The sequence below is a fragment of the Agelaius tricolor genome, unplaced genomic scaffold, assembly GCF_023055355.1.
Source record: "Agelaius tricolor isolate 1412-34295 unplaced genomic scaffold, bAgeTri1.0.p SCAF_13, whole genome shotgun sequence".
In the NCBI taxonomy this organism is placed as follows: domain Eukaryota; kingdom Metazoa; phylum Chordata; class Aves; order Passeriformes; family Icteridae; genus Agelaius; species Agelaius tricolor.
The window spans coordinates 21,425,225-21,452,285 of record NW_027269273.1 but is presented as its reverse complement, the minus strand read 5'-3'; the positions used below and the strand labels follow the sequence as shown (position 1 = coordinate 21,452,285).

Sequence of the window (27,061 nt, the reverse complement as noted above, 5' to 3'; positions counted from 1 at the left end):
GCCGCTCCCTGGCATTGTCTGCCGGGGAAGCGCCGGGCACGGCCCCGGCGGGGCTGGAGTGCGGCCTCGGGACGGGGCGGCCCTGGGCCCGGCGCGGGTGGCCGGGCTTGGGGCGCTCGCCGTAAGCCGGTGCCGGGCTTTGCTGCCCGCGCTTGGGCACGAGGCAGCTCCCTGGGTGTGCCGGTACCGCCGGTTCTGTGCTGAGAACGGGGCCGAAACCGTATCGGGGGTGGGTGTTGCAGTGCTCCTCTATCATCCTCTAATGATGCGGTCTGAAACCCACTTCCCTGGTCAGTTTCCTTGGAAATGTGACAGTGTTTAGAGCATGTCTGGTGTGCCATGACTGCAATGGTTTGGTTTTCTGTCTTTTTCCTCCAATTCCACATGATGCCAAATAGCTTAGCCTGCATTTCGAAAATAAGGTTTTGCATAACCTTTCCTGTTAGAGGCAAATGTGGAGGTACTTTTCACTTAGAGCTGGGGAGATAAGGGCAGGGCCTGTGGAGAATGAATTGGGTTATAGAGGAAACGGGGGAAAGGGGATCGTCATCGTGGAGCTTGGCTGGTGCTTCCCCCATTAAAGATGTCTGAAATAAGTAAAAAAAGCATAGGCACTAGCCAGACGGGGGAGAGAGAACTGTGAATGTTATCTCTTTGAAAAGATACAGTGAGCCTGTGTGCAGAAAACTGGAAAAGGCAGTTTGTGTGGCAGCGTGCTGCAAAGCAGCGAGCACGGTGCTGCTGGCTTTCCCTGCAGTGGGAATGCTCCCTGCTGGAGAGTGTGGACAAGGCTGAGAAAGGATGAACGTGGGCTACATGGGTGAGAACGTGGTCCTGAGAACTGGTGGAAGTGAAGTTCCTGTTACATGATGCCAAGTAGGTCATTTTGCGCATCACAGCAGTTGATTTTGAGGTTAGCTATGTGTGTCTACAGTGGATCCTCCACAGCGGTGTGGGAGGTGGCAGTCTGGGCATTTGTGTGAGGCTGGGGCTCATTGCTCCTCTGAGAGCCCCCATGAGGAGTGTGGTGGGCTCGTCTAGACATCACATGGGGACTGCTTGCTGGCTTAGTCTGCTCTTGGAGGTCAGCTTGGAGCAAACTGCACTCTGACCTTCTCTCATGTTCCTTAAGCACAGCTGCTGTTGGGAATACAGTGTGGAGATGCTGAAGCTGAGCATCACAAGGAGCCTCACCTGTGGGAGTCTGTGGGCTTAGGCTGATGGAAGGTTAGCTGGGATGCTTTCAGACTTAAGTTGTCCCTGGAGGCAGTTTCACCATGTTAATCACTTAACAAGCCCTGGCAGGTTGAAGCTGATGCCTGCAAAAAAACCACAACAAAATATTAAATATAATTGCAGTTTCACCACCATTTTCAGTATAGAGCTTATGTCAGAGTAACCTGTAGAAAGCACAGAGTATTGGGCTACACAGCAGAAGAAGGCATCCACAGGTGTGGATGGGGAAGGGACCATATGAATCTCTTATCCATATTAAGCATTTAAAATGTGCTGGTGTCTTTATAAATACTAAAACTTAATTTCTTATTTTTTGCATGTTTCTATCCTATCACTGATTTTCCAGTAAGGGAATTTTACATTGCTGACTTTCAGGATTTTTAGGGAAAAAGTGGATGTTAGTTTCATTTAACCCTAGTGTTCAATTCCAATTAAAAAGTTTAGGTGAAAGAGTGGTTACACCTGGCTGAGTGTTTTGAAAGAAGCCCAGCAAAAACCACAGAAGTATGCCTCTACTCCCTAAGAACAGCAGTATTTAAGATCAAACTTGAGCTGTCTGCTCAGCTTTCTGTTACAATTTGTGAACTGCTGTGTGAAACTGAAAAGTCTGAAATCCCACATCAAATTACAAGATCTATTTCAATGAAAGAAGCATGAATGTAAAATGGAGCATTATTTTCTGCATGAGAACTTGGTTTTTACTTGCTAAACAATGTGAATCAAAGAAATTAGTTGAGTAATTCTACGTGCAGTTGCATAAGGCTACGACATGAAGTGATCCATTGATTTCCAGTCACAGAAGCTATTGAAGCCAGTTGTCTCACGTAATGACTGAGATGACATTAATTTCATTATGTGAAATGGAATATTTTTGTAATCTCTGAGTTGTAATGCTGGGAGAATATTTATAGCATTGCCACATCAAATAAAGTACCAACATACCTACTTAAATAGCAGAACAAAAGAAGGGACTTGAGGTGAGTGGTTTGGATAAGTAGCATGAGGTAATATTAAATGCTGAAGATTGTAGGATATGCAAGATCTGACTTATCCTTATTTGTTAATATCAAGATATTAATGTCTTCATAGTGCATCCATGCTTCACAATGGAAGTGTACGTTTTTCTTCTGGGCTGTATGTAGATTCCATGGAAACACGTTTTTGCTCCTGTTTTTCTTCAGTGTTTTGCTTGCTGGTTGGTTATAGCTGTTCCTGCCAGGGTGCTGTTTCCTGCCCTGCTACAAGAGTGGCAGCACTTGTTTTTATGTGTTGCAGTGTGATGATACAAAAAACAATAGCATTTATTGATATATAATGTTTTTGTGTATAATTTACTGGTAAGGAACAACATACAGACTGATTCTGCAGGTGATTTTCTACTGCTGAGATCTGCCCATAAAGAGGAATGTGAAATGCAGGTCCTTTATAGGAGGAATCAGCATACAGCTAGTGCAGTTGGGATTATTTACTGTTTAGGAGAGTTAGCTCCTAAAGACTGCTCTGCATCTCAAGAGAGGAAGAGATTGTATTGGATTAAATTAATTTTCTTTTTACATTTTAACTGGATGAATTTATTGATTTAAATTTGCTGCTATTTTACTTGCATCTCTAAATTCAGTAACACATGCTGAATCATTATAAATGAGACCTAAGCCAACATGCCTTTCATTAAATAGGCAGACTGTGTCTATAGCAGCCAGGATTTTTTTTTTTTTATCAGACTCTGTGAAGCTTTTATCAGCATCTTTTTGGCTTTAATGGCTAACAAAATGAGATTAATGACAAAACTTGTTAAAGGCTCATCACTCTCACCTTTTTATAGAACATGTTAATATAATATAATTCATGTTGCATACATACTTTTGAGCTTCTCTCAGGGAGAGCTATCTTATTTCTAATCTTTAGAAAGGAAGTGGAAGAAGACAAAGAGAAAGAAAAGCAATTCCTGTAATCCTCTCAACAACAACAGAAAAATTAGAAATTAGATAACAAAAAACTTAAGGGCCTCACTGAACTCTGTGTTTTAACACTTCTTGAATAGTCACTTGGACATGCTGTGGTAGCTAGTAAGACAGATTCTTTTCAGAAGAAAATAATTGACTTTATTTGATGGTTAGTTTATGGTTGGTTGAAAAAGGTCAAAGTGGAACTCGACAGAGTAGAAGTTGTTCTGCCAGTGCCCTGTGTACTATAGATATGAGTTTCTTTGAGTCTGTAGTAGTGTGTAGTATTTTAAAGCTTTTTTTTTTTTTAAATAAATGAATTAACTCTTAAACTCTAGCTTGGCGAAATATTTCATAAGCATATGGTAGACTTTCTCTAAACACTTTGTGTTGTGAGCTTTGCGTCACTAAGTCTGCGGTGTTCTGTGGTTCCCATACACAGCCTGTCAGGGGAGTACCTCCATGCCCACAAACCGTTGACTGAACAAAAATACAAAAGTAAAATTAAATATAAAAAACTGTGGGGGATTTGATAATGGAAATTCTGTTGCTAAGGTGAAGTTGATAAGGAGGTGCTGTGTCTGTTGAGGTATCTATCTATAAACAGAATGTACTCTGTAGCTCTGTAGCTTTTACTGACAATCACAGCTTGGAAAGTGCTCCTCAAAAGTCAGTGTAAAATTGCTTTTAATTCAATTGTCTCTTCCTGCAATCTGTCATCACGAAGCCGTTGCCTGGTAGATGTTAGAGCATCTTGTAGGCTGCTCTAAGTTGTGCTGCCCATGAAACATCTTTGAAGAGTTCTCAGAGAGCCTTCTGCGAAGACATTTCTCTGTCCTGTTGTCTCTGGCTGAACAAATCACAGCCACAAGCACCATTCAGTTGATGCATTTCTGCCTGATGCTGCAGTATGCTGCAGTCACCTTCCCCTAGTCCCACTGCATTGCACTGGTAAAAGCAGCACTGAGCTGAGACTGCAAAGCAGAATCATTTCTGTATAGTGCTGCATTTTTCTCATTTAGATTAAGCAGAGTTTGGAGGTTGGACATCATAAATTAGTTTGGCTGAAGTGTTAAATTGATAGCTGTTCATTCTGAGCTTCTGTCCTTGTGTTGCAGAAAAGCCAAAAGTGAAAGCTACACTTTAGTAAGGCATCATTAGAAAAATAAGCAATTTTGTCCTTTACTGATCAAGGTCCTAAGAAAATTCAGAGTTAGAGATATGGAGTGAGAGTCTAATTCTGCTGCTTTTACTGGGTTGTGGTACACTTTGAAACTGCAGGTGCTTTCCCCAGACTGGGGTCTGTAATTTGTATTTTGGAGATATTCTTGTATTCATTGAGGGAGCCTGTCCAAAGCAAAATGAGCGAAGTGCCTAAATGTTATGTAACTTCAGTTTTACTGAAAGTTACCAGCAGGCGTGATGTAGGTATGTGGTTCTGTGTCTTCAGCACCACAGTTAGTAAGTGGTAACATGGGCAGTATGAATGAAATCTGAAAATGTGGGAAGATTTTACAGCATTAACACAATTGCAGGCAGAGAAATACTTTTTCTGCCTATGGTCTGTTGGGATTTATGATGTGGTTATCCAGTAACAAAATGTGGTTGCCTTCATTTTTCTCCTGTGGTCTTACTTGTCTGGTGGGATTGTCTAAAGTAATTTTCCAGTGTTTTCATTATTTTGGTTTTGGAGCATGAGCCAGCAAATAGCATTTTTGTCTATAGCTTAGTCTTGTTATAAATATAGAGCAGACGTAAGAATACTATGAGATCATCAGCCAGTGGTTTAGATGAGAATTTTAATGGTTTGATCATATATTTTGATTTCAAATGGTATGGTAATCTTTTACAGAATTGTAAGCTATTGGTTTGAAAATCAGTAGACCCTATCTTTATTAATGGTCTGTCTTCAAGCCCTTCTTAATTTTCAAGTTAATGCGTTTCATTCCTGGTTCCCTTTCAGACAGAAGTTACAAAGTAGCCCCAAAGAACTGGAAAATCCTTGTGTGATAGCTGTGGTCTCTTTTGGATCAAGGCTGTACTTTCATGTATACTGTTGTGGCTTAACCCCAGCCAGCAGCCAAACCCATCTAGCTGCTCATTCACTCCTCCACCTGCAGTATGGGGGAGAAAATCAGAAGGATAGAAGCTGGAAAACTTGTGGGCTGCGATAAAAACAGTTTACTAGGAGAAGCATAGGCTGCACACACAAGCAAAGCAAGGACTGAATTCACTGCATCCCATGAGGAGGCAGGTGTTCAGTCATGTCCATGACAGCAGGACCCCATCACAAGTAGTGGTTACTCTGGAACACAGAATCACAGGATGAACTAGGTTGGAAAAGACCTTTGAGATCATTGAGTCCAACCTATGACCTGACACCACCTCATTAACTAAACCATGGCACTGAGTGCCACATCCAGTCTCTTTTTTAAACACATCCAGGGACAATGACTCCCCCACCCCTCTGGACAGATGATTCCAGTGCCCAGTCACTCTTTCAGTGGTGAATTCTTTCCTGATCTCTAACCTAAACTTCCCCTGGTGCAGCTTAAGGCTGTGTCCTCTGGTTCTGTCAGTTGCTGCCTGGAGAAAGAGACCAACCCCCAGCTGACTACAGCCCCTTTCAGGGAGTTGTAGAGAGTGATAAAGTCTCCCCCGAGCCTCGTTTTGTCCAGGCTAAACACCCCCAGCTCCCTCAGTGGTTCCTCTCAGGGTTTGTGTTCCCAGCCCCTCTCCAGCCTCGTTCCTTCCTCTGGATGCACTCCAGCATCTCAAGGTCCTTCCCAAACTGAGGGGCCAGAGCTGGACACAGCACTCAAGGTGTGGCTCAGCAGTGCCAAGGGTGAGCTCCCTGCTCCTGCTGGCCACACTGTTCCTGATCCACACCAGGATGCCTTTGGCCTTCTCGGCTGCCAGAGCACACTCTGCCTCATGTTCACTTGGCTGTTGACCCCCAGGTCCCTTTCTGCCTGGGCACTGTCCAGCCATTCTTCCCAGCCTGTAGCACTGCAGGGGATTATTGTGGCAAAATGTCATCACTCCCAATGTCTCCTCCCTTCCTCCCTGTTCTCCCAGTTTATGTACTGAGCATGATGCCATCTGCTCTGGAGCAGCCCTTTGGTCAGTTGGGGTCACCTGTCCTGGCTGTGTCTCCCCCCAGCCTCCTGGCCAGCGCAGCAGCACGAAAAGGCCTTGGCTCTGTGTGAGCCCTGCTCAGCAATGACAACAACGTGTCTGTATTATCAGCCCTGTGTGCAGCACAAATCCAAAACACAGCCCCACACCAGCCACTGTGAAGAAAATTAACTCTATCCCAGACCAAACTAGCACATATATTTATCTATCAGTTTATCTTTATAATAATAGCTAATTTCTACTTTTTAAGTGGATTGTTGTGGAGTAAGGAGAATGACCTGCTTGCTGTGAACCAGTGTATCCTAAAAAGATAGAGGATTGCTTGTATTGTCAGTTGCAGATTTTGTCACTTGGTGTAGGATTTGATGGTATTCCAAGTACTTAAATTGAAAGACAACAGTCAGATAAAGCAACTGTCTATGTGATGTATATTGCTATGAAGGAGCAATTATTTTTTTATTGCCTAGTCCATTATATGGAGTCAAAAGGGCATTTGAAGAGTGTGTGCTGTAGACTGATTAATCTGGCATACAGCAGCAGAACTGCAGTTCTGATTTTTCTGTAGCCTGGTCAAATTTGCCATTGGTAGCAAAAGTGTTTTATAAGGAATCACTTGCATTGCTGCAAGTTTCAACATATTACTTTTCAAGTTTTTATAAAGCCTGAGACTGTTCGCAATCATATCTGCACTGCAATTTTTTTTTGTTTTGAAAAAATCTTTAGGTTCAATGCTGATTAAGTTTGTCATGAAATATGTGTCTGCAAATCAGGTTATCTTGATCTTTTAGCTGTTCACACATCAGCTTCTGACTCAGTTCTTGCAGTGTTTTCCAAATGGGCAACTGCCAAGTGAAGCTTTAACCTAGGTAGTAACCTGTGTCAATTGTTCTGAAACAGCTCTCTCCAATTTCACAGGCATTGCCAAAGAGCTTGTCCCAGTGTTTAGGAAACAAATTTCAAAAATACATTAAAGCTTTTAAAATAGAGGAATTATCTGATACATCATCATCAGAATAGTGTACTTAATAGATGTTTTATGAAGTTTGTGTTGTTGTTTCATTTACATTCAGCCTTCTCTTCATATGAACGGCTTATGCTTGTGCACTCTTACCTCAGTTAAAATCAGAAAAGCCAGTTCTTATTCCTGTCATCTCTTCATTGACTTGTTTGTCAAGCTAATTTTATTCAATGTTTGGTGACCCAGATTTTGGACCTGCCATGTGCATAGGAAGTGCATAATTTTACATCCTTCACAAATGCCAGTCACATGGGTGCTTACTTCCTTGTGAATCTTTTTGGAAAGCCAACAGCATAGCCTGTGCTTCAGCTTTCTTTGTGTGTGTCTGAACCATTGATATCTACCTGAGGAGTTGTAGCATAATTCAGTTAAATATAAGTCTGGTTTTGACTGCTAAGTGCTGGTGTATTTGCAGATGTTGTCATGTTGCCTTTATGTATTATACTACTAAAATGAGCTCATTCAAATTGAAGAGGATTAATATGTCTTGAATAATGCTTTTAAGATAATGCCAGAAAAGGATTTGCAAATAGGAAACTATTTTTATGGGTTGTAGTAAACTATTAAGTACTAACTCATTCAGAAATATAGTCCTAGCTTTGCATCAGCATCAGGTAATCACATGAGATTTTATCTTTCTGAAGGGCTTGCTGTGGCTAGTTGTAAAATCCAGCTGTGGCTGGTCTTTCTGGCTATTTTCTGGTGATGTTTGAAATGCCCAAACCTAATCCCTGTCATCACAGAGCTTGGTATAACAACAACAGTTCAATTTGAGGTTCAGCTTGATGAAGTACTTTCAACAATGCAGCTTTTCCTCATCTTGTACATGTCTAGTACAGAACTATCTGTACTCCTGAAAAACTGGGTCCTTCCTGTGCAGGAAGGAGTTAATGATCTCTCCTGGAGCCTGGCTGAAACCCTTCCCGTATCTCAACCTTTGCCAGTAATAGCAAACTAGTAGGGAACTTAATCACTGACAGAGGTATTAAGAAGGAAGGAAACAGATTTTAGAGTGCATCAGCCTTGATGGAAAGACGTGGGATTGGACAGAGAGGACCTAAAAGACACTGGGGATTTTTTTTTATTTATATAGCATGAGAAAAGTGTTCAGTTCTAATACTGTGAGTGGGATTTTCACTGTGTCTCAGGGAAAGTAATTTGCTTGCAAAATTGCAGTGAGTGTAACTTGCAATTCTCCTGGGAATCAGAGTAATACAAAATTAATAAAGCATTACTGTCATATATGTACCTGGGGAATACTTTTGAGACATTTCAGCTTCAAAAGGAAATGTTTAACCTATCGAGTTTTGGGACTTTCCCAGTTTGCACACATCCTTAGGCATAGAGTGGCTTTGAAGGATTTTCACCCCATTTTGTTCATAGAAGCAATGTTTTCTTACAAGTTTTGTTTTCAGTTAATTTCAATATAAAAGCAACACAGCAGATACTGTTTTATACTTTATATTTGTTCTGGTATGTTTCATAAACTTAGGAAGCTGCAAAGAAATGAGCAGATTTTCTTTGTTCATCAAGCAGGTAGAGAATTGGAGTTAGTCAGTTGCATCAACACTCTTAATGGCTTCCTAACTGAGAGAAACACTGAGTTTCAGTTCAGCTTCTGAATTGAAAAACAGAAAAAACAGACTTTTTTTAGAAGTCATGTTTTACTTTCTTCAGTGATCCTTGGAGATATGCAAAGAATATACAGCACAGGCTGTTGTTTTACATGAATTAAATACATGATGATTTTTTTATATATAGGCTATGTGAGCTCATAAAGTTAAAAAAAGTGAATAATATAAAGTCTTTGTAAAGTACATGTTTTGGTTATATGTTTGAAGAGGAGTGTGATGCAGGATAGGATTGTCTGGTTTGATCTGTATATAATAGAATACATTCTTAATCCAATTGGTTTTGAACCTTTTTAATTACTGGGTATTTTATTTTATCTGGAACTTCTTAAATTTCTGAAATAATGTATTTACATCTGTATAGTGTCAATATTCAAAGCCTATTGAAATAAGTAACCTACACATTTCTGACATTAAATATTCTGTTCTATTTCATATGTCTTGGGAAAAGACATATGAGATTGTTGAAATATGAAATTAATTTTCTTAAAAAAAATTGGTGTGTATTTATCTTAAAGATTGTGTCTCAAGTGCTCTAGATAAAGTTGACAGATTACCTAGAGGTTGTAATAGAGGCCTAATTATTTCTTGTACATGTGTAATAGAAATCTCATTAAATTTTTTAAAAGAACTTGGAAGCTCACAGCTTGGTTTACAGATTAATCCATTGCTCCTAAAAGATAACAATTTATGTAACAAAAGTCTCTGGAAGTATTAAAGGAAGATAAAAATATTACTATCCAGACTTCACTTTCCTACTTTATATTCTATGAAATAACACAGGTTCCAGCTACATCCCCTTGTATCCATGTAGGTGTATGGAACAGATGGCCAAACTTGGCACCTCATTCCGTGGCGATAGCCAGCACCAAAGCGAGCAAAGCTGCCGTTTCCTTTGCTGCCTTTTTATCTACTATTACAACACAAAATTAGGAAAAAAAGCGGTAGCACAGCACTTGTTTTTCAGTTTCTTACTTCATACATCAGTAAGTCGCACAAAGGCTCAGCAGGAAGAGGCATCTCCTTGGTCAGCAGTGTAAAAACAGGAAGGAGGAAGTCTATTGCAAATCTGGGTGTGCTGATTATCAGTTGGTGTTTGGCTGCAGAGGATGTCCATTAACAGCCATCAGCGTGATGCATTGCTTATCCAGCACGAACAATGAATGCTCTAGTGCTGCTACTACAGAATAAGCGCCCTGCTTATAGGAAGTAATGGTAACTAACAAACTGTACTCCGCCCTTTCCTGCTCATAGAAACAGGATACTATTAGTGAGAACAATTGACAGAAATTGCACATCCAGGAAAACCAGGCAAGCAAAGCATAACAGCTAAACTAAGATTAATAAAATCTTTTCTCTGAATAGGCCGTAGCTGAGTTCTGTGTTGTTCTGGCAGGTAATGTGATCTTTTAAATAGAGTGGTGAGATGTAATTATGAGTAAGAATGGCAGAACTGGAACATAGGTAGCATCTGGCACTGAAAGGCTGCTTAGCTTTTAAGAAATGTGCTTATTACCATAACTGCAATTGAATTACAGGAAACACCTGGACATTATTTTATAAAGCTTTTTAGGGTGTATGCAACTACCTATATGAAATTACTCCATGGAAAAATCCCTACAAAGTTTGCAGCTTCTGTAAACAGAAAATATCTTTGTATATTGTAGGACAAAGGAAGTTTCTGCAATGTTTCCTGTGAAATTGCAGCTGAAATGGAGTGTGTGATACAGTATCATGGTTAGGGATGCCATAGTTATAGTCACAGTGTGACAGGGCTGTTTTAAGGGCAGAATCTTAATTTGCAGTGTCAGTGTTTTCTGCTTGCACTGATCACACTGAACTCATAATGTATATTTGAATTGTAAATATTACTTTGTTTTTAAACTTTATTTAGTATAGCTTAGTGTTGTTGTTTCATTTTGGGATTTTATTTCAATGAAAAGAGAAATAGGGAGAACATCTAGGGGGTTACTTCTTGCAATATGTCTATGGGAATTAGTTGGGAGCATCTCTAGCATCAGGACAAAATTGGCTTTGGTAGCAAGACATGAATTCTAAAATCATGATTATCCATAAGCACAATTTCTTCATTTGAGAGTTGGTACATTTGTGTGTGTGTTTTGTTGAAAGTATTACTTTGAAAAATTAAATAAAAAGTGCATGTTTGGGTGGATTTTTTTTGTGCCTTCATTTAATTGATCCAAGTAATTATAGTTATTTCCCCTCACGTTGCTTAATTTGAAGCTCTACGAACGAATCTTTTGCTTCTGTTGAAGGTCAGAAGTTGCATGGTCAGACTTACATTCCATGTCAAACTCATACAACTGTTGTACAGATATGTGTAATTCCTGCCATTGTCATGGCATTCATGGAGCTGTAACTGATTGGCACTTACTGAGTGGTTATCAGTATCCTGAAAGGAATGTGTACATACAGTTTTTAATTGCTTCATATGTCTTGTGCAATCAGGAAATGAAAGACTTTGTGGCAATATAGGCAGGGGTGGGGAAACCTGCAATTCATCCTAGAAATGGGACAGAACAGGATGGTTTGGGGGAGGTGTGAAAATGGTGAAAGGCGGCAAGTCATTAATAAAAAGTTTCTTTGTCCTGTAAAAAGATTGCTGTTTTTTTTCTTTTTTTTCTAACATGTTTTTTTGGCTATTTTAAAATACATGATCTGTTTTAAAAGTCTCTGCTGCTGCTAGAACCTATTATAAATGATTACTAGAAGAATTGTTCTCTCAAAAAGTTTACAGTAATGCTCCATAAGCTCAGGTTTGTCTTTCCTGAATATGGATTGCAATTACAAGTTGAATCATTGCTCATTTAAAAGAACACACAAAATAATCCCAGAACCTTTAAGAAATAGTAATTTTTTAAAAACTCCAGTGGGATTTATTAAATATTATTTTTTCTTTATCTAGTAGACTGTTCTAGTAATGATTTTTAAGTGAGAGAGTTTTCACCAACCAGGAATTCATATTATCTTCTGAATTACTATTTTCTTATGAAAGTATGGAGATTTTATTTTTAATAAAATAAACTCTTCAAGTTCATTTTTTTGGCCTGAAGCCTGGGTTCCTGAGTAGTAGTTCTCTCCTTTGAAAAGTTACGGCTATTGCTATAGATATGAGACAAAATTAATTTAGTTCCCATTCTGATTATTCTTGAAATCTATTTTTCTATGCTAAAACAAGAAGACTACAGTAGAAGTTTTACTTAGGTCTGGTTATTGTAATTTTCATGTCTAGAGGCCATAGATGTGGAGCTAGACTGGAGATGAGGAGGGGAAAAAGCAAATTTAGGATATTTGCTGAACTTCAAAAAAGGATTTTGGGCTCCTCTTCTTTTGCAGTTAATAGTCTATATGCACTTCCATTGTCTGCCCTTCCAGTAGTCCAGTCAATGTATTAAATTAAGTTTTGGGCTTATACAATTTTTTTTTTTTTTGCTTCTAACTTTTTATTTCCCTCCTCATTGCTGAAATTCTTGTCCTCTTTTACTCCTGCCTACACTCAGGCATTTAAGGACATCTATCCTGATTGCATGCACAGAAATATTTGTATGAAATTATAGCAGAAATATGATTGTGAAGGGAGCCTGTAACCATTTGTGAAGACATTTATGATGCTCACTTAGAGTGATAATATGTATGTGTGGAGTTGTCATTATGGAATAGATGATTTCAGGACAATTTATTTTGACTACTGTTTTTTATAAAGGTTGTGTGGAATTCTTGGCATGTTAAGTTTTAGTTCTCTGGAGATTTTTTGATTACCTAACTGTTGGTATTTTTGTGCATAGGATAGTGCCCTCTGGTGCTTCAGTATATTTTTGCATGTAAACACAAAAGTCGTGAATAAGACTTATTAAATACATGTTTTTCATATTGTGTTTCAGTTTTGAAAGTAAAAGTTTTAGGAAAGTTTTTTACAGTATAAAGTAAACTTATTTTATTGTTTTCAATTGGAAAATGGTTGCATATCTGCAAATCCTCCTTCATAATTTCTTGAGACCTGAATTCAAATCTGTTTATGCTTGTTGTTCTCCCTTCAGTCTGCTTGGTAAGAAAGATCAAGATAAAAATATCCCTATTACAATAAAAAGTATCCAGTGAACTCAGACATTTTTCTCCTTTAGGTCACTCTCTGACTGCTCCTAGTTTATTTTTTTGCCTTTTTCAAGTACTTTATGTACTATCTTCTTTTTACCTAGACTGGCATTAATATGACTCATCCAATTGTTGGAATGAGTAAAAAAAAAAAAAAACCCAAAAAAAGTCTCAGTTTATATACAGATTTCTGGGAATATAGACAGATATCTGCACATTACCAGGAAAGTTGCTCAGCTCTGCTTCTGTTCTTCCTGAGTTCCCTGCTTGCCCTGTTGCTGAGGAGAGAAACCAGTACCTGTCCTATCACTGATTTGCTGTAGTGGTGGTGAAGTAGTCACTCAAGTTAAAGCTCTCTCATTCCAGCTTGAAAATTGATAATGTTGTGTTGGTTTGGGTTTTTTGGGTGCCAAAATCAAACATAAACTTCTGTCTCCAGCATTAGTGATTTTCTCTTTTTTTTTTATCCAGTCTGAAGACTCATACCAAGAAAAAAACTTTCCTGTCAAAGTTTCATGATATGAATCAACACTAGTAGTCTGTAGTTGTGCAGATCAGAGGTTAAAAGCTGTTTTAATAAAAACTAATAATGTCTTTCAGTTTGACACAGTTCAAATTTGTGCTGTATTTCAGACCATCAGCATCCACTTCAGGGGCCCATAAAGCTGAAGAGGATCCTTGGGGCTCTTCATTCAGAGGAGTATAAATGTAAACAAAACCTGAAAGAACTGTGTATTACACATGTAAAAATTCCTTTGGTATCCTAGATTGACACTTGCTACTGCTGGATGTGAAACAATTTATAGTGAGAGAGAGATTTTTAGGGTAGACATAATTGCATGTAATTGTCATCTCCTGAAGAAATGGAGCTGGAAGGGTTACTGCTTCCTCACTTGCTTTCCAGCAGAACTCTGTGTGTGCTGTAAATTCAGTTAATTTTGTCTTGTAATTTTAAAGAGTTATCTCTAGGATGCTTTTAGGATTTCATGTCTCTCCAAGATATTGCAGTATTGGTGATTTGTCTGCTTGATAATTTAGCTCTCAAAAGTGGAGAATTGTTATCAGCATCTCTTGCAGTGTCATAATCTGTTGAAATGTACACTTTCAGATAATTATTAAGAGGTAGAAATTACTTTATTTAGATAGCTGTTGGTAATCTTTGAAATAAGCGTATGTATGGAAAATGAGTTTCAGTATCAGAAATTAACTATGATATGTGGTGTTCCCTAAAAGGTAAATCAGGTGTGTATTGTCTGAGTTGTGTTTGCAGGTTTGAGAAAAAAGCCTGATTTCTGTCTGTGGCCAAAGATAGCCTGGCTCTCCAGTGTACACCTTGGTTTTCAAAAAGGCTGGTGTTTTAGGCCAGACATTGTTCTGAAGCCTCTGAAACTGCATGTGTGAAGTGTCCTCAGAGGACAGTGTCCTCAGGGAGTCAATAAACCTGTTTATTCATCTTCTTCTCACCTAGATGAGAAAGTTGTGATATGAAGTGTGAGTTTTTTAAAAATACACTGATGATTTATTTCTGTAAAGGCGAGCAGTTCTGTCTCGTGCTGATGAGCGTTGATTTGTTGTTCCCACAAGATGGAGCTGTTTACGTATGGAATGAATATGGAATTTATACTACTAGTGCATTTTAGGGAGGTCTGACAAAGTACTGGTTTAAATCACAGGTCACAATTTTATTAGTATCCTTACGAAAAGGGTACAATGTACAAGACAAAATAGTAACTATTATTTTAAGAAGGTAGGGTAACCTTGTGATTAAGGTATTGGGAGGTGCACAGTATTGCCTTCTTCCCCCTTATTTTGAACATTTATTCCCTGTATTATTTTCAATTAAATATTGTGTTACTACCCCTGAGATTAAAAACCAGTACTTTATTATAATTAAATTTAAGCATAAGCGGCCTTAATATTGAGGAAAACATAATCAACACATATATTATAACAGTGGAAACTGTGTTGCCTGTGCTACATTGTATGTACTTCCAGAACTTCTGGCTGTGCTTTCTGGAATTTTTTGATAACATTTGAAAGAGAAATCTTCTGATTGCAAAGGATTTCCTTTTGTCAGTATTGTGAGAATATGTCTGAAAGTCTTGGCACAGATGTGAAATGGATAAAAAGTTATCAAGGCAGCTATTGGATACCCCCAAATCATCAGGCAGTAGCTAAGTCTAAAACCACAGTGCATTGCTACCATCAAAGAAAGTTTGGTGGTTCCTCTTGCACCATCTTTTTGTAGTCTCATTCTCATTTTAATTATATTTTCTTTACTGAGTTTTACTGCTGCTTTCATTTATGCTTACATGACACAATTTACAGTTTGGGCACATAGTGATAGATACAAGTCCCCTGTCTTTGTGATAATGATGCTTCTTTTTCACTTCTTTTTGAGAACACTGGAAGGAGACCTAAATTTGGAGGCTTCTTCCACCCTTAAACAAAAGGCTAAAGAAGCAGTAATAATTTGAATTTCTTTTTCTTTGAAGGTTTTTTTGTTTTGGTTAGTTTTGGTTTTTTGTTTAGCATACAGTGCAGTATAGGTAGTGAGTCCAGCCCAATTTGAGGAGGCTAATGCTTGCCAGATATCTGTGAAGATACTTTGATCATCTGGTCCTCCTGATCTTTTTTTCTTCTCCGAGAGCTCTGAAGACAGTTGGATGCCCCTCTGTGTCCACCCTGTAGCTTCCAGCATCTCTGACCCTTTTCTTAATGGAACAGCACTCACATAGCTGTAATGGGTATTTTGGAGTGCTAGCACATCAGTCATTGAACCTTTTTCTCATCCCTTCCCCGTTTCTGTCCAGGTGACAGTGCTATGGCCCACATGCTTGTCCCTGTGTATTCTCATGCAGAGCATCAGGCTGCCTGAGGAAGCCTCACTCAGTGCCCACTGTGTCTTGTACCTTTCTTTCCTCCCAGGCCAGGATGCTGCTTCTCCCTCCAGCCAGCACTGAGTTCTGCATGTGGGTATTTCCCCCTGCTGATGCAGGTCACTTTTGACCATCCACCAGAGCCCTTTAAAGCTCATCCTGGGCAGCCTTGAGGGAGCCCTTTCAGGCAGTCTGGCAGGAGCCTCAGGAGGAGACACTTCTGGGCACACATTTGCTCCTTCCAGCTGTCATTTCAAACTGTGGTGGTAGAAACAGTGAAGGATAAACTTGATGGGTGAACAATCTTATTTTTCCTCTGGTGCACTTTGGAAGAAAGAGCCTGCTTTCAGTACCATAGCCTTATTTTCCCATCATAAGGGGGTATTCTTGGAAAATTATATTTGGTAGATTTTTCCCCTGAATAAGCATCTATAACAAGCAGAGTATAAGGAATTGACTTTCTTCCTTCGACATGTAGGACAGCATATTGCCTTTCTTCTGTCACTTCAGTTGCTTCTCTGAATATATTGTACAAAGTCAAAAGGAACTCAGAAAGTATAATGAATCTTATAACAGGAGTCTTTTCAATCTCTTCTGCACCTTTTCTACTTTGAAAGGTTGTGTTCCTGTCAGACATTCAGCTATAGGTTTGTTGTGCTGATGATGAGCTCAGATCTCAGCAAAGTCCAGATGTCTGGTTAGAAAAGAGAATCTTGAAGAATATGGGCAACCACACTTCTCCAAGAAGACTAGGAGGGAAGTAGTTTCTTACTACTTAAGGGTTTTAGAGGCTTTGATTCATGGTTGCCTGGGTCTTGAACTTAAGACTGTACTTCTGCAAGTAACATTGAAACACTTGGAATTTCAGCCTTTTCTTTTCCTCATGTGAATATTTTTGAATTTTTATTTTTTTCTTCATCAACTTCTCCTTGTAAATATCTGGAGAAGACTTTATAATTTTGAAAGGAAATTAGAGGCTAAAAAAGCAATTTAAAGATTTTTAATAACTTTTTTTTAACACTTGTAGTTTGCAGTACAAATGTGTTTGTATTTGTATGATTAAATCCTGATCATATTTCTGCTCTCATTCTATGTGAAAAGCTACTTCAAAACTACCAGTCTTTGCTGTTGTTGCTGTGTCAAATTATTAATCAATTTTTGGAACTGTCTATACCTAGCCTTTGTTGGGAGACTCCATACCTTTGATTTTGGTACAGTTCTATATAAAGCCTCTTCTCTTGGTTACTCTGCCAAAATCTAAAGCCTTAAATTTCCCTCTGCCTCCTTTGCCCCTTCTCATGCTCGAGCATTTTTCCATGCAGATTTCTGTTTCTGATGCTGCTTAACAAACTGCACCAGTAATTTCTCCCAAGTCATGTTTCCTGCTGGAGTTCCAAGTGAATTATTTGAGAATTAGTAAAGTAAGCCAGAAGACCTGATTCTAGCCCTTCCAGCAGTTAGGTTCTGTGGAGGAGGCAGCCTTAGGTGTGTGCACGTCATGGTTTTGCCTTGGGAGCTGTTGGGGAGGGATGGAGCCTCGGGGGTTGCCTTTGCCCGGGTCCCGCGCAGTGCTCCGGTCACTCTGGCTGCAGGCACCCAAGCCTGATTGAGTTGGATAACTCTGCTGTTAGGAATAACAGGAAAGCAAATTTGTATGTTTGCACTTCTTTATATTTAGCAAAGAGTGGAATTTGATGGAAAAGCGATCCATGCTATTTGAGGTGGTTGGAGAAACTGATTCTTTTGTACCCATATTTGAGCATTAGGGCATAAATAACAGACCAGTGAGGCTCAGGTCAACCATGATGTAACTGGTTAAGCACATGGATTAATGCCATAAGGGCTGGGTTTTGTGCCATCAGTTCTCAGTTTTGTGCCATCTTTTCTTTAATGCTGATTTTGATGGAGTGGATCCACCAAAGGATGCCACTAACATCAAGTTTGCTTGCTTTTATTTTCTTGTTAAGAGAGATAGGTTTCAATAAAGATGGTTGCATACATGCTGTTTTCAACTGGTGAAAAAAGTAAACTTTTATTTTCTTATTTGTATTTAATAGGTCTGTATATGATGACCAACCAAATGCGCATCAGAAGTTTATGGAAAAGCTTGATGCCTGCATACGTAACCATGACAGGGAGATAGAAAAGATGTGCAATTTTCACCATCAGGGCTTTGTGGATGCTATTACAGAACTTCTTAAAGTTAGGGCTGATGCAGAAAAGCTAAAGGTAAGGAACAAGTTTTTCAGAGTTTCATATATCATTGTCTTTGAATCTAAAAGAAGGAACTGGACTCTTCTACTGAAGATTAATTTGGTGTTTATCACATGCACTCTGATGTTTGCAGCACATTTTTACTAGTGAGTTGATCAGGATTTGTGATTAGAGCCATGTTGCCTGATACAGTAATTTGTATTTACAAAGCTGAATATTTTATTAGATCTCATTTTGATTTTTTTAATCTATGTTTTCAGAAAATGCTACCAAATTATTTTGCCTTTTTATAAAGGCTTTCTCAGAAGGTGAAGGACAGCAAATGATAAACACAGTATTTCTTAAAAAAGTCTTTTCTTAATCATGTTTTTATATGTCAGACCTTAGAAGAATCGAAAGTCCTTATTAGAAAACTAAAAATGCCACAATTATGCATGGAAAAAACCCCTGTTCTTTACTTTATAATGAGCAGCAGAGTAGGTGATGTTAGTAGTTTCCATGAGATATGAGAACCAAGATTTCCTCACAGATCAGAATGCAGAATAGTGAATTATGAGATCCGTCCCTTTTAGCTCTCCTTACACTTTTGAGAGCAAAATATGCACACCAGACAGAATGAGCATAGTTCATCAGAGGTTATGATTAGAAGACCATTATATAAAGGATATTCAGATAACAAGAGACCAAATACAGCATCAATGAGGTCATTGAGCATCTTTGTTCAGAAATTAATGAGATTTTTAATAAACTAGAATGTGCTTCCTTATTATGATGACCTAATGAGTCACTTACTATGTGGGAAAATCTGAGGTTGAGCTTTGCCTGCACCTGCAGCATTAAAATGTTGCTGTGGTTTGGAGATTTCCACGTTTGATGTTAATCAACCACCCAGTGTTTGCATTCAGCAAAGTATGAATGTTTAATTACCATAAAATGCAATCACCATTTCTTACAGACAATGAATGGCCCATAGAGCTCATTGAGGTTATCAAAAAGGGACCAGTGGTCAATTGGGTCAATGATTTGAATTGTTTGACAGACCTACAGAAACAAGGAAAGTTCAAAAATCCCAAGTAAATTTGAGAAGTTTGCCACAGAATCTGTTAGAAAGAACTGTCATAAGTAATTGAATTTAACAAAAGCCCTTTGCGATCAAAAGTTCAAGTTCAAGCTGTAGAGTTAATTTGAATTTGCATTTCTTTGTTCTAAGTTTCTCAGGAAGCATGATCTGATTACAAGGGTGAGCAGTCACATCAGGGCAATATATGCATATTTGTCTAACAAAGGTGAAATTATTTTTAAGGTCCAAGTTACTGATACCAACCGAAGGCTTCAGGATGCTGGGAAAGAGGTGAGAAAATGATGCTTCCTATATGGACATTATGAATATTTGTAGCAAAATAGGTTTATTTGCATAATTTAAGTGTGATTTTATTTCCCTTTTTTAAATAAAAAACCTTTAAGGTGATAGCCCAAACAGAGGAAATCATCCGATGTAGAGTTCAACAGCGGAATATTACAACAGTTGTGGAAAAGCTACAGTTGTGTCTTCCAGGTGAGTGACCTACAGTGAAATATGATGGCAAATTATATAAAGTCTCAATAGCCAAAAGGAAAAGTCTTCTATTTTTTCTAAGTTCTGGTCCTGTAACATCCAGGTTAATGAAAAAATTAATAGGTTTTTTAAAGATGTCAACATGAAGGTTCCATATCTTTTGCGATATTTGACACAGAGCAATTGCAACAATGTCAGAAGCAGTGAGACATTTAAATGGTGCAAACCATGTAGCCACATACAGCTTTGAATGAGCTAATATTTTTAATATGGTAAACAATTAATTTGTTGCTTGAGAGGGTGGGTTTTAGTGTTTGAATAGTGGGGAAAATACTAACGATGTTCTTTCAACATTGTACTTTTAGCTCTGTGTCACTACAGGTGTTTTGAAATAAGCAAAAAGGCTCTAAATGTTGTTTCAGGGAGGTAATATTGTAGGATTGCACACAGCTCCATGAGGGTTTTATCTTGTTTGTCATATTGGTGTAAAGTGGATTTGAAAATCTTTCTTTGTGAAGTCTTCTTGTTGACGTGTTCTGAGTACAGTAGGTGGTACTGTTGCCTTTTTATGGAGACAGGCCATGGCCTGGTAATGCAGATCAGGTTGCTGCATGTAGTAAGTGAATGAATATGCTTGATATGTATAGTGTTGAATGGTTTTTGTTACCTTAATTCTTTTTAATTTAAAAGCTGTTAAGGGTTCAGTTATTGTTTTCATACTCTCAGCTGCATTCTAGAATATTTTTTGCTAGGTTTATCACATTTATGCTACAGTAGGAATTAAATAAGGTAAGTATAGCACATCCTTTTCTATTTCTAATTTTGCCCTTTACAGTACATATTTTCCTCTTTTTTTAACTAAAACCACAATAAGACTCACAAGTTAATCTGTTTGCTTTTATGCAGTGCTGGAAATGTACAGCAAACTAAAAGAACAGATGAGTGTAAAAAGGTGAGTAAACTTATTTCTATGAGAAAAAGGCAACATCTGTATGTAAATTGACAGAATAGCAAACACTTATGTAGACAAGTAAGTGTTCTTAGTCTGTAGCTTGGTATATGTATAGTCTTTGTTTCCTAACACTGGTCTGTGTTTTATGAACATTTGAAAATGTATTAAAGAACTTCTAGGACCTTACTGATTGCCATGAGAAATAATGCTTACTTAAATGGGTATGACATGTAGTGAAATTATGATTATAAAATATTAAATTAAATGTACTGGTTTTTGTTACTTAAAGCACTTTAAGAAGCAAGAAAAATAAGACCCTTAGAGACTGAAGGTCTTTTAGAGTACATTAATATCTGATTCATATATCATGATATATTTTAATTAAATGCATAATACCAGAAGAAAGGACATTTTACTCCTTATACCTTTCTTTAGACCTATCTGGTTTCTCAATGCTTTTTGTCTAAATGGGACTATGGGACTGAAGTGAAGATAATGTGCTGTTTGGGGGTTTTCCCTCTTCGACAAATTGACTCGTTAAAAATAATTAAAACTATAATTATAAATTAATTTCTAGGATAATAGTTTATAACTGGTGCATGACCAGCTGCTCCTTCCTATTGTGTCTCTACTTCTCATTTTCTCAGGGAGCCACTCACTGCTGCTCTAGTCCCAGCATCCCCAGTTCTCCCTCCTTCCATGGCAGCTTGGCTGCCCCTGCCCCCTGCTTTATCTGCATCCTGTCCCACTGGGGCTGCTGCCTGCACCTCACACACCAGCCCAGCAATACAACTGCTGCTGTTTTTGTCTTCATGATTTCCACATCATCACTGCCACTGTGATCCCTGCCTGCTTTTCACAGCGCCTCAGTCACACCAGTGCTCTGTGCCGTTCTGGGCTCCTGGTTGCTGCTGGTGCCTCTTTGTGCACTTGGCACCACTGCAGGGAACTCCTGCTGACAAGTCTGTCTGGACAGGGCTGTTCCATTTGGAACTAGCTGTGCACGGTCAGTTGTCTGCAGGGCTGCTATGTAATACAGATTTACTTTTGGACTGTTTGTCTGGATTTCGGTTTCTGGGTAACCAACACCTCCTACCATACTGTTGGACATCAGAAAACCTTCAACAGGCAGCCACTGTGTGAGCAATCAGCTCTAAAGCCTGTGTGCAGACATGTCCAAAATGCTTCAGATGAACTGTACCCATCAGATCTATGGACATTGCAGCAGATCTGATGCATCTTTGGCAGTAATATATGTGTTATATGATACCTGTGCATGTTTGCTCTCCAGGAGGTCTCCTGCAGAAATACAAAAGCTTTAAGAATGACCTTACAGCTATGGCACTATGGTGTCTCTTATTAAAATTAAAACTTGCTATATGTGAACCAGTATGGTAGATCTCATCAGCTTGACTGCTGTACAGTGTTACCTCTGAACAGGACACTGCTTCAGCATCTGCTTCGAGTAGCTGGCACATAGCAGTAGTAGTAGCAGCATGTTGTTGCAGTGTTCCTGGAGCAGCTCTGCAGAAAGATATAAACAGTCCCCTTGCTACTCCAGTCAGAGATCAGACTGAAGAGTGTGCTGTCTGAACCACACCACGTCCCTCTGCAAGGTCTTCTGTGGACAATGCTACATGTAGTGTCCTGAAAATACTGGAAACACTGGGTTCAGTGCCTGCATTCTGCCTACCCTTGCTCTGTCAGGCAAGGCAAGCAGCATTCCTGGTTTTAGAGCTGCAGGGAAAGTTGTAGTTCCTAATGTCATCATGTAAAGATCATTTAGGTGAGATAAAATTGCTGATGGTTTTTAGCATTTTGACTCTGTATTTGCTAGTGCTTTTGTAGAGTCCACTGATGGTTGATGTGCTTTCCGAGAAGCCATCAGTACTCTTCAAATCCTAAAGACTTCTATCTGACAATTTTCCCCTGGAAGTTGTTGCCAGACAGGAAGTCTTAAAAGTCAAAGGACTCCTGAATTGAGGGGTTTGGACATGTTATTGTCATACCATAAAGAGATCTAAAGGAGAGGGGAGATGCCATAGCTTTGATGTACCATGCCTTGAAATCACATGGAGTGAAGAAGGCTTAGACTCTGCTGCAGGCTACTGCTGCAGCTCAGATAACTCTTTCATTAGCTATGCTACAGTTATTATTTTGCCTGTGACTTTCCAATTCCCTATAATACAGCCTACAGGTGGCTATTCCATGGAACTTGCAGGTAATTCAACTGGTAATTTCCATGTGGCTCAGCAGAGTGCATCTATTCTGGCTTTTATCACTACTAAAAGATTGAGCAACTGCAAGAACATCATAGTGTCAGTGCAAAGATCTGACAGCTGATGTGTGCACATAAAAAGGAATTCAAAATTGATCTTCCTTAGTTTTGCTGTGAAGCATTTGCATGGAAGAGTCAGGGCAGCAGTCACAACCCAAGACATAACAAGGCAATAAGGACTGTTTATTTTAGGCAAGGATAATTTCTCATAAATCTTCATTGAGATTTGTTAATGCAGCAAAGCTTTCACTGCTCTTTTTTTATAAAAAGACATCTTGACTTTCTCTGCTTGTGGCCTTTTAGAACATTTCATTATTCCATTGTCTTACAGTCTTGCACCATGAATAAAACTCTCAATTCTAATGTTTAAAGGAAGGGAAAACAAAAGTATGGGTATTTTATATGTTTATGGGATAGTTGTTACAGAAAAAAGATTGGAATTTCATTTCCTTTTTCTGTGGCAGACCTCCTTTGAGATAATGCAGGATTTTGGAACTGGAATACGTGCTGGTTTGTGCAGGTGAAATAGAGGTTTACAGAGAGGTCCAAAAAACCATCTATTGATAGCAACTTTTGGTCCTTTACCAACATGGGTAACGTTTGAACTGATGACCTAGAGGTGAAAGGCTCTGTATCCTATTTATCTGTCTCCTGAGCCATGGATAACACAAGTTGACAAGAACTGTAGTAGTGAGAAGAAGTAACTGCAGAATCTGCTCTAAACAGACACAGTTGGCTGGAAAGAGCTGCAGAGGGTTTAAAGTCTTAGCTGAGGAAGCACAAAGGAGAAGTGTGGTTTCTTTGCTGCTCTCCCAACCGCCTAGTGGGGGCTATGCACTTACACAATTCGAGCTTGAATTTTAAGTCAGAGATAAGGTCATCACACATTTCATACAGCTCTGTTACCATGGTCTAAGTGTTTGGATTTTGATAGGTTTCTTGGGAGGCAGGTCCCAGCTTCTTCAAGTGGTTGTGGTCTAATTTGGAATAGTTAGAACTGGTGTTTTTGCAAGTCTTTTTCCCCAGTAAATATTACAAAAAACCCAAACCCATCATACAATGGAAGTATATCAATAAGTCAAACTGCTAAGGTTGTTGCTGTATCTTCTCAAATCTTCTGTGAGATGGACTGAAGAACAAGTATAGTGTTTCAGAATGAGCTTTTTGCCCTGAAAGACTTGGATTTGTTTTTTGACCTTGTTACAAGCTTTTTTCCTAACTAGAAAGGCAGAGTTGATTAGTTATTTAGGTTACTAAAACTCACTGAGACAGTCATGCATCCTTTCTTTGCATAAACCTTCCAAGTATCCAAACAAACCTTAATACTTAAAGGATGCAAATATGAAAAATTCATAATTTGTATACTTTGGTTCTATCCATATCAGTATGGAAGATATCTGAACAGATAAAATCATGGTAATTTGATTTTATTTTTCTGCATTGTTTTGGAAGTGTCAGAATGAAGCGCTGGATTTTACCAGCAGCAAATCAACACTTCCCAGTGGTACCATGGATCTGGCAAAAAATCCCATCAGAATTAATACAATGGGGTTATTTGATACTGAAATGTCAGCTGCTTTCTTTGTCACCATTCTCAAGCATTATTAGTTTGATAATTTAGCTTTCTAACAAATTTCCCACCACATCATTATTGACAAAAAAGATATTCCACATATCTTGGTTTTTTCCACACAGGAGCTCTTTAATCTGATTTTCAGAAATACTGAGCCTTTGATTTACTTTACAGAAGTTTCAGAGTTAGTAGTGCCTCTGTCTCAGTTCACGATCATTTGGGCAACTGACAAAATTTGTATGCTGGGAAAGTTTAAAACTTAGGTTTAAAGTTGGTAGGGCAACTAGATTTAAAAACAAAATAAATACTTCTGGTAAAAGGATTTCAATTGCAATTTCAACATGTCACCTTCAGGATCTCTCTGAATGTGATTTTTCTGTAGCATTATCGAAAAATCCCAAGGAACTTCCTTAAATGTGTTTGATAGCAAAGTTTTAGGTATTTACTCAGTGGAAATGTAGTAAGCAAGAATATACAGTGTTTCCTCTAAGGGAAGTCCTAAAATTGGAGAATACTACTATTTTTTCTTTGTAAACTAGGTTTGTTTCCTTAATTAAAATAAAATGAGGATTTTATCTCTTGTGTTTTTTCAGCAGGAAATTTTGAGATACAACTACATGGTTTTTTACTTAATAAGCTTGTGTGCAAATAAAGTACTCTGAGTAAAATTCAGTCTTTGAGTTCATCTTGCTCTTGATTTGTGTAATTTCTTTATTGCTGTAGTTTAACTTGATGGGGCTTTTTTAGTAAGTTATGGTATTTCTGTTTACTCCCTCCAAACAACACTCTGGTGATAAAAATCTTAAAAGTTCTCTTTATAATTTAGAGCATAAAGGAATACTTAATATATACTAAAATAATGGTAATTTTCTTTTAATTTTGGGGGTTTTGTGTGTTGACGTTTTATATTCTATACAGACCTGACTCTTCTGTGCCTGGGGCATTTTGCAAAGAATAAGATGATGCAAAACACTAATAATAATTTTTGGGGGGTTGAGGGGCGGTGGTTGTTTCTTTTTACTTTTGTGTTGTGAGTTGTTTTTTTCTTTCCTGGTTCTTGCTGGTATTAAAGGTTCCATTTTTATAGTTTTAGTAAGATACATTGTACAATTTTCTTGTTCTGTTGTTGAAATGGATCAGTTCTACACAGTCTTATCATATGACCCATATTGGTGTTTCAAACTTGTGTCTTCAGTTTGAAAAAAATTACAAATTTTGCATTGAGGAGCATATTGTCACAAGATCAGCTCAGAAGAATAGACAGAAGAATGCTGTATTTATATGAAAAATAACTTTGAAGATACTTCTTTAATTAATTTGTAGTCAAATGGGCAATCTTCACCTTATGTGATTGATGATACATGATGGGAACTAATAATATTGTCAAAACCTTCATTATTGAGTTAAATCTATGGAAAGTTTTAAAATCTAAATATGTAAATATATCACTCTGTGAAATGATATGCAAAACTTTTTGGTTTAAATCCTGACCTGCAGATGACCTTCAAATTAATAAGACTTCAGTGCTTTATCAGAACAGATGTTAAAAGGGCAAGGTCCTGAGCTCCATATATATGTAATTAGTAAGGGACTCTAGAATGGATTTAGAATGGATTATGTTAATTCTGATCTTAGAGCCAGCAGTCAAAAACCCTTCCAGATGAACTAACAGTGTTCTGATAAGCTGATCTGTATAATTTAAATAAAAACCTTTTATAAGATTTTGACGGTATTACGGTTTTATTCCCCAGAAGTCTCACCATGTGGCACTCGTGGCCATTTTCTATTTAGGAAAACAAAACCCACACACATAACCCCCCCAGACCTTTTCTTATGTGCAACATTCCCATCACCTTATGTATATTTTATATGAACCAAGCATATAACAAACAAAAGCTCCTAATTTACACTTGAAATCTCTTTATTTGCAGTCTTCTGAAAGCAGCTCTGTTCTGGAATAAAAGAGAAGATTTTTCCCATCCTCCAGCTATGCTGAGTTGTTAACTTAGAAATGTCTTGATTAAGAAGGTTCAAAACACTGTCTTAATTTCAGAGTTGAACAAGAAATCGTGGTTCTAGTGTTAGTCATTTGTTATTGCTTGTCTACTGAAGGAAACCAGAAGCTTGAATTACATTTTTTGAAAGTGTTTACTGACTATATTTAAAAAGTAATATCTAGAAACTAAAGAACCATAAAGAACACGTCTAGTTTTTCTCATTTGAAGGGATTTTCCTCTTATTCAGCTTTTTCCCTCAAAATAATTTGGTAGTTTTTCAAAACAGATGATGTTGGACTTTAAGGAAGGAAAAGGAATTAAAATTATGGAATAAAAGCTGAAAATGGGTGAAGGATATTACTCCATATTTGTGAAAAGAAACGGTTGGAACTAGCAGCAAGTTATCTCCATCTGATCTGAGTGTTTCTCAGCTTTTCCCATTTAAGACCAAGGTAGAAGACATTGGTTTACCTTATTCTGTTCTAATTGGACAAACTAAATTCATTTTCCCAACTCCCTCCAGTAGTAAGGTAG

The 27,061-nt window shown here is 38.2% G+C and overlaps 1 protein-coding gene across 3 annotated transcripts in view; it reads left to right on the top strand.

Annotated features, from left to right (window-relative positions):
- Positions 1-27,061, top strand: part of EXOC6 (exocyst complex component 6) — an 85,831-nt gene that overhangs the window by 495 nt on the left and 58,275 nt on the right. For 2 of the 3 annotated variants that reach the window (XM_071439132.1, XM_071439134.1), the window contains exons 2-5: positions 18,016-18,187; positions 19,476-19,523; positions 19,637-19,727; positions 20,634-20,679. In XM_071439132.1, the coding sequence (XP_071295233.1) occupies positions 18,016-18,187; positions 19,476-19,523; positions 19,637-19,727; positions 20,634-20,679 (357 nt within the window). Of the gene's footprint in view, positions 1-18,015; positions 18,188-19,475; positions 19,524-19,596; positions 19,728-20,633; positions 20,680-27,061 lie in introns of those variants that run through there. The other variant, XM_071439133.1, reaches the window with a different exon arrangement.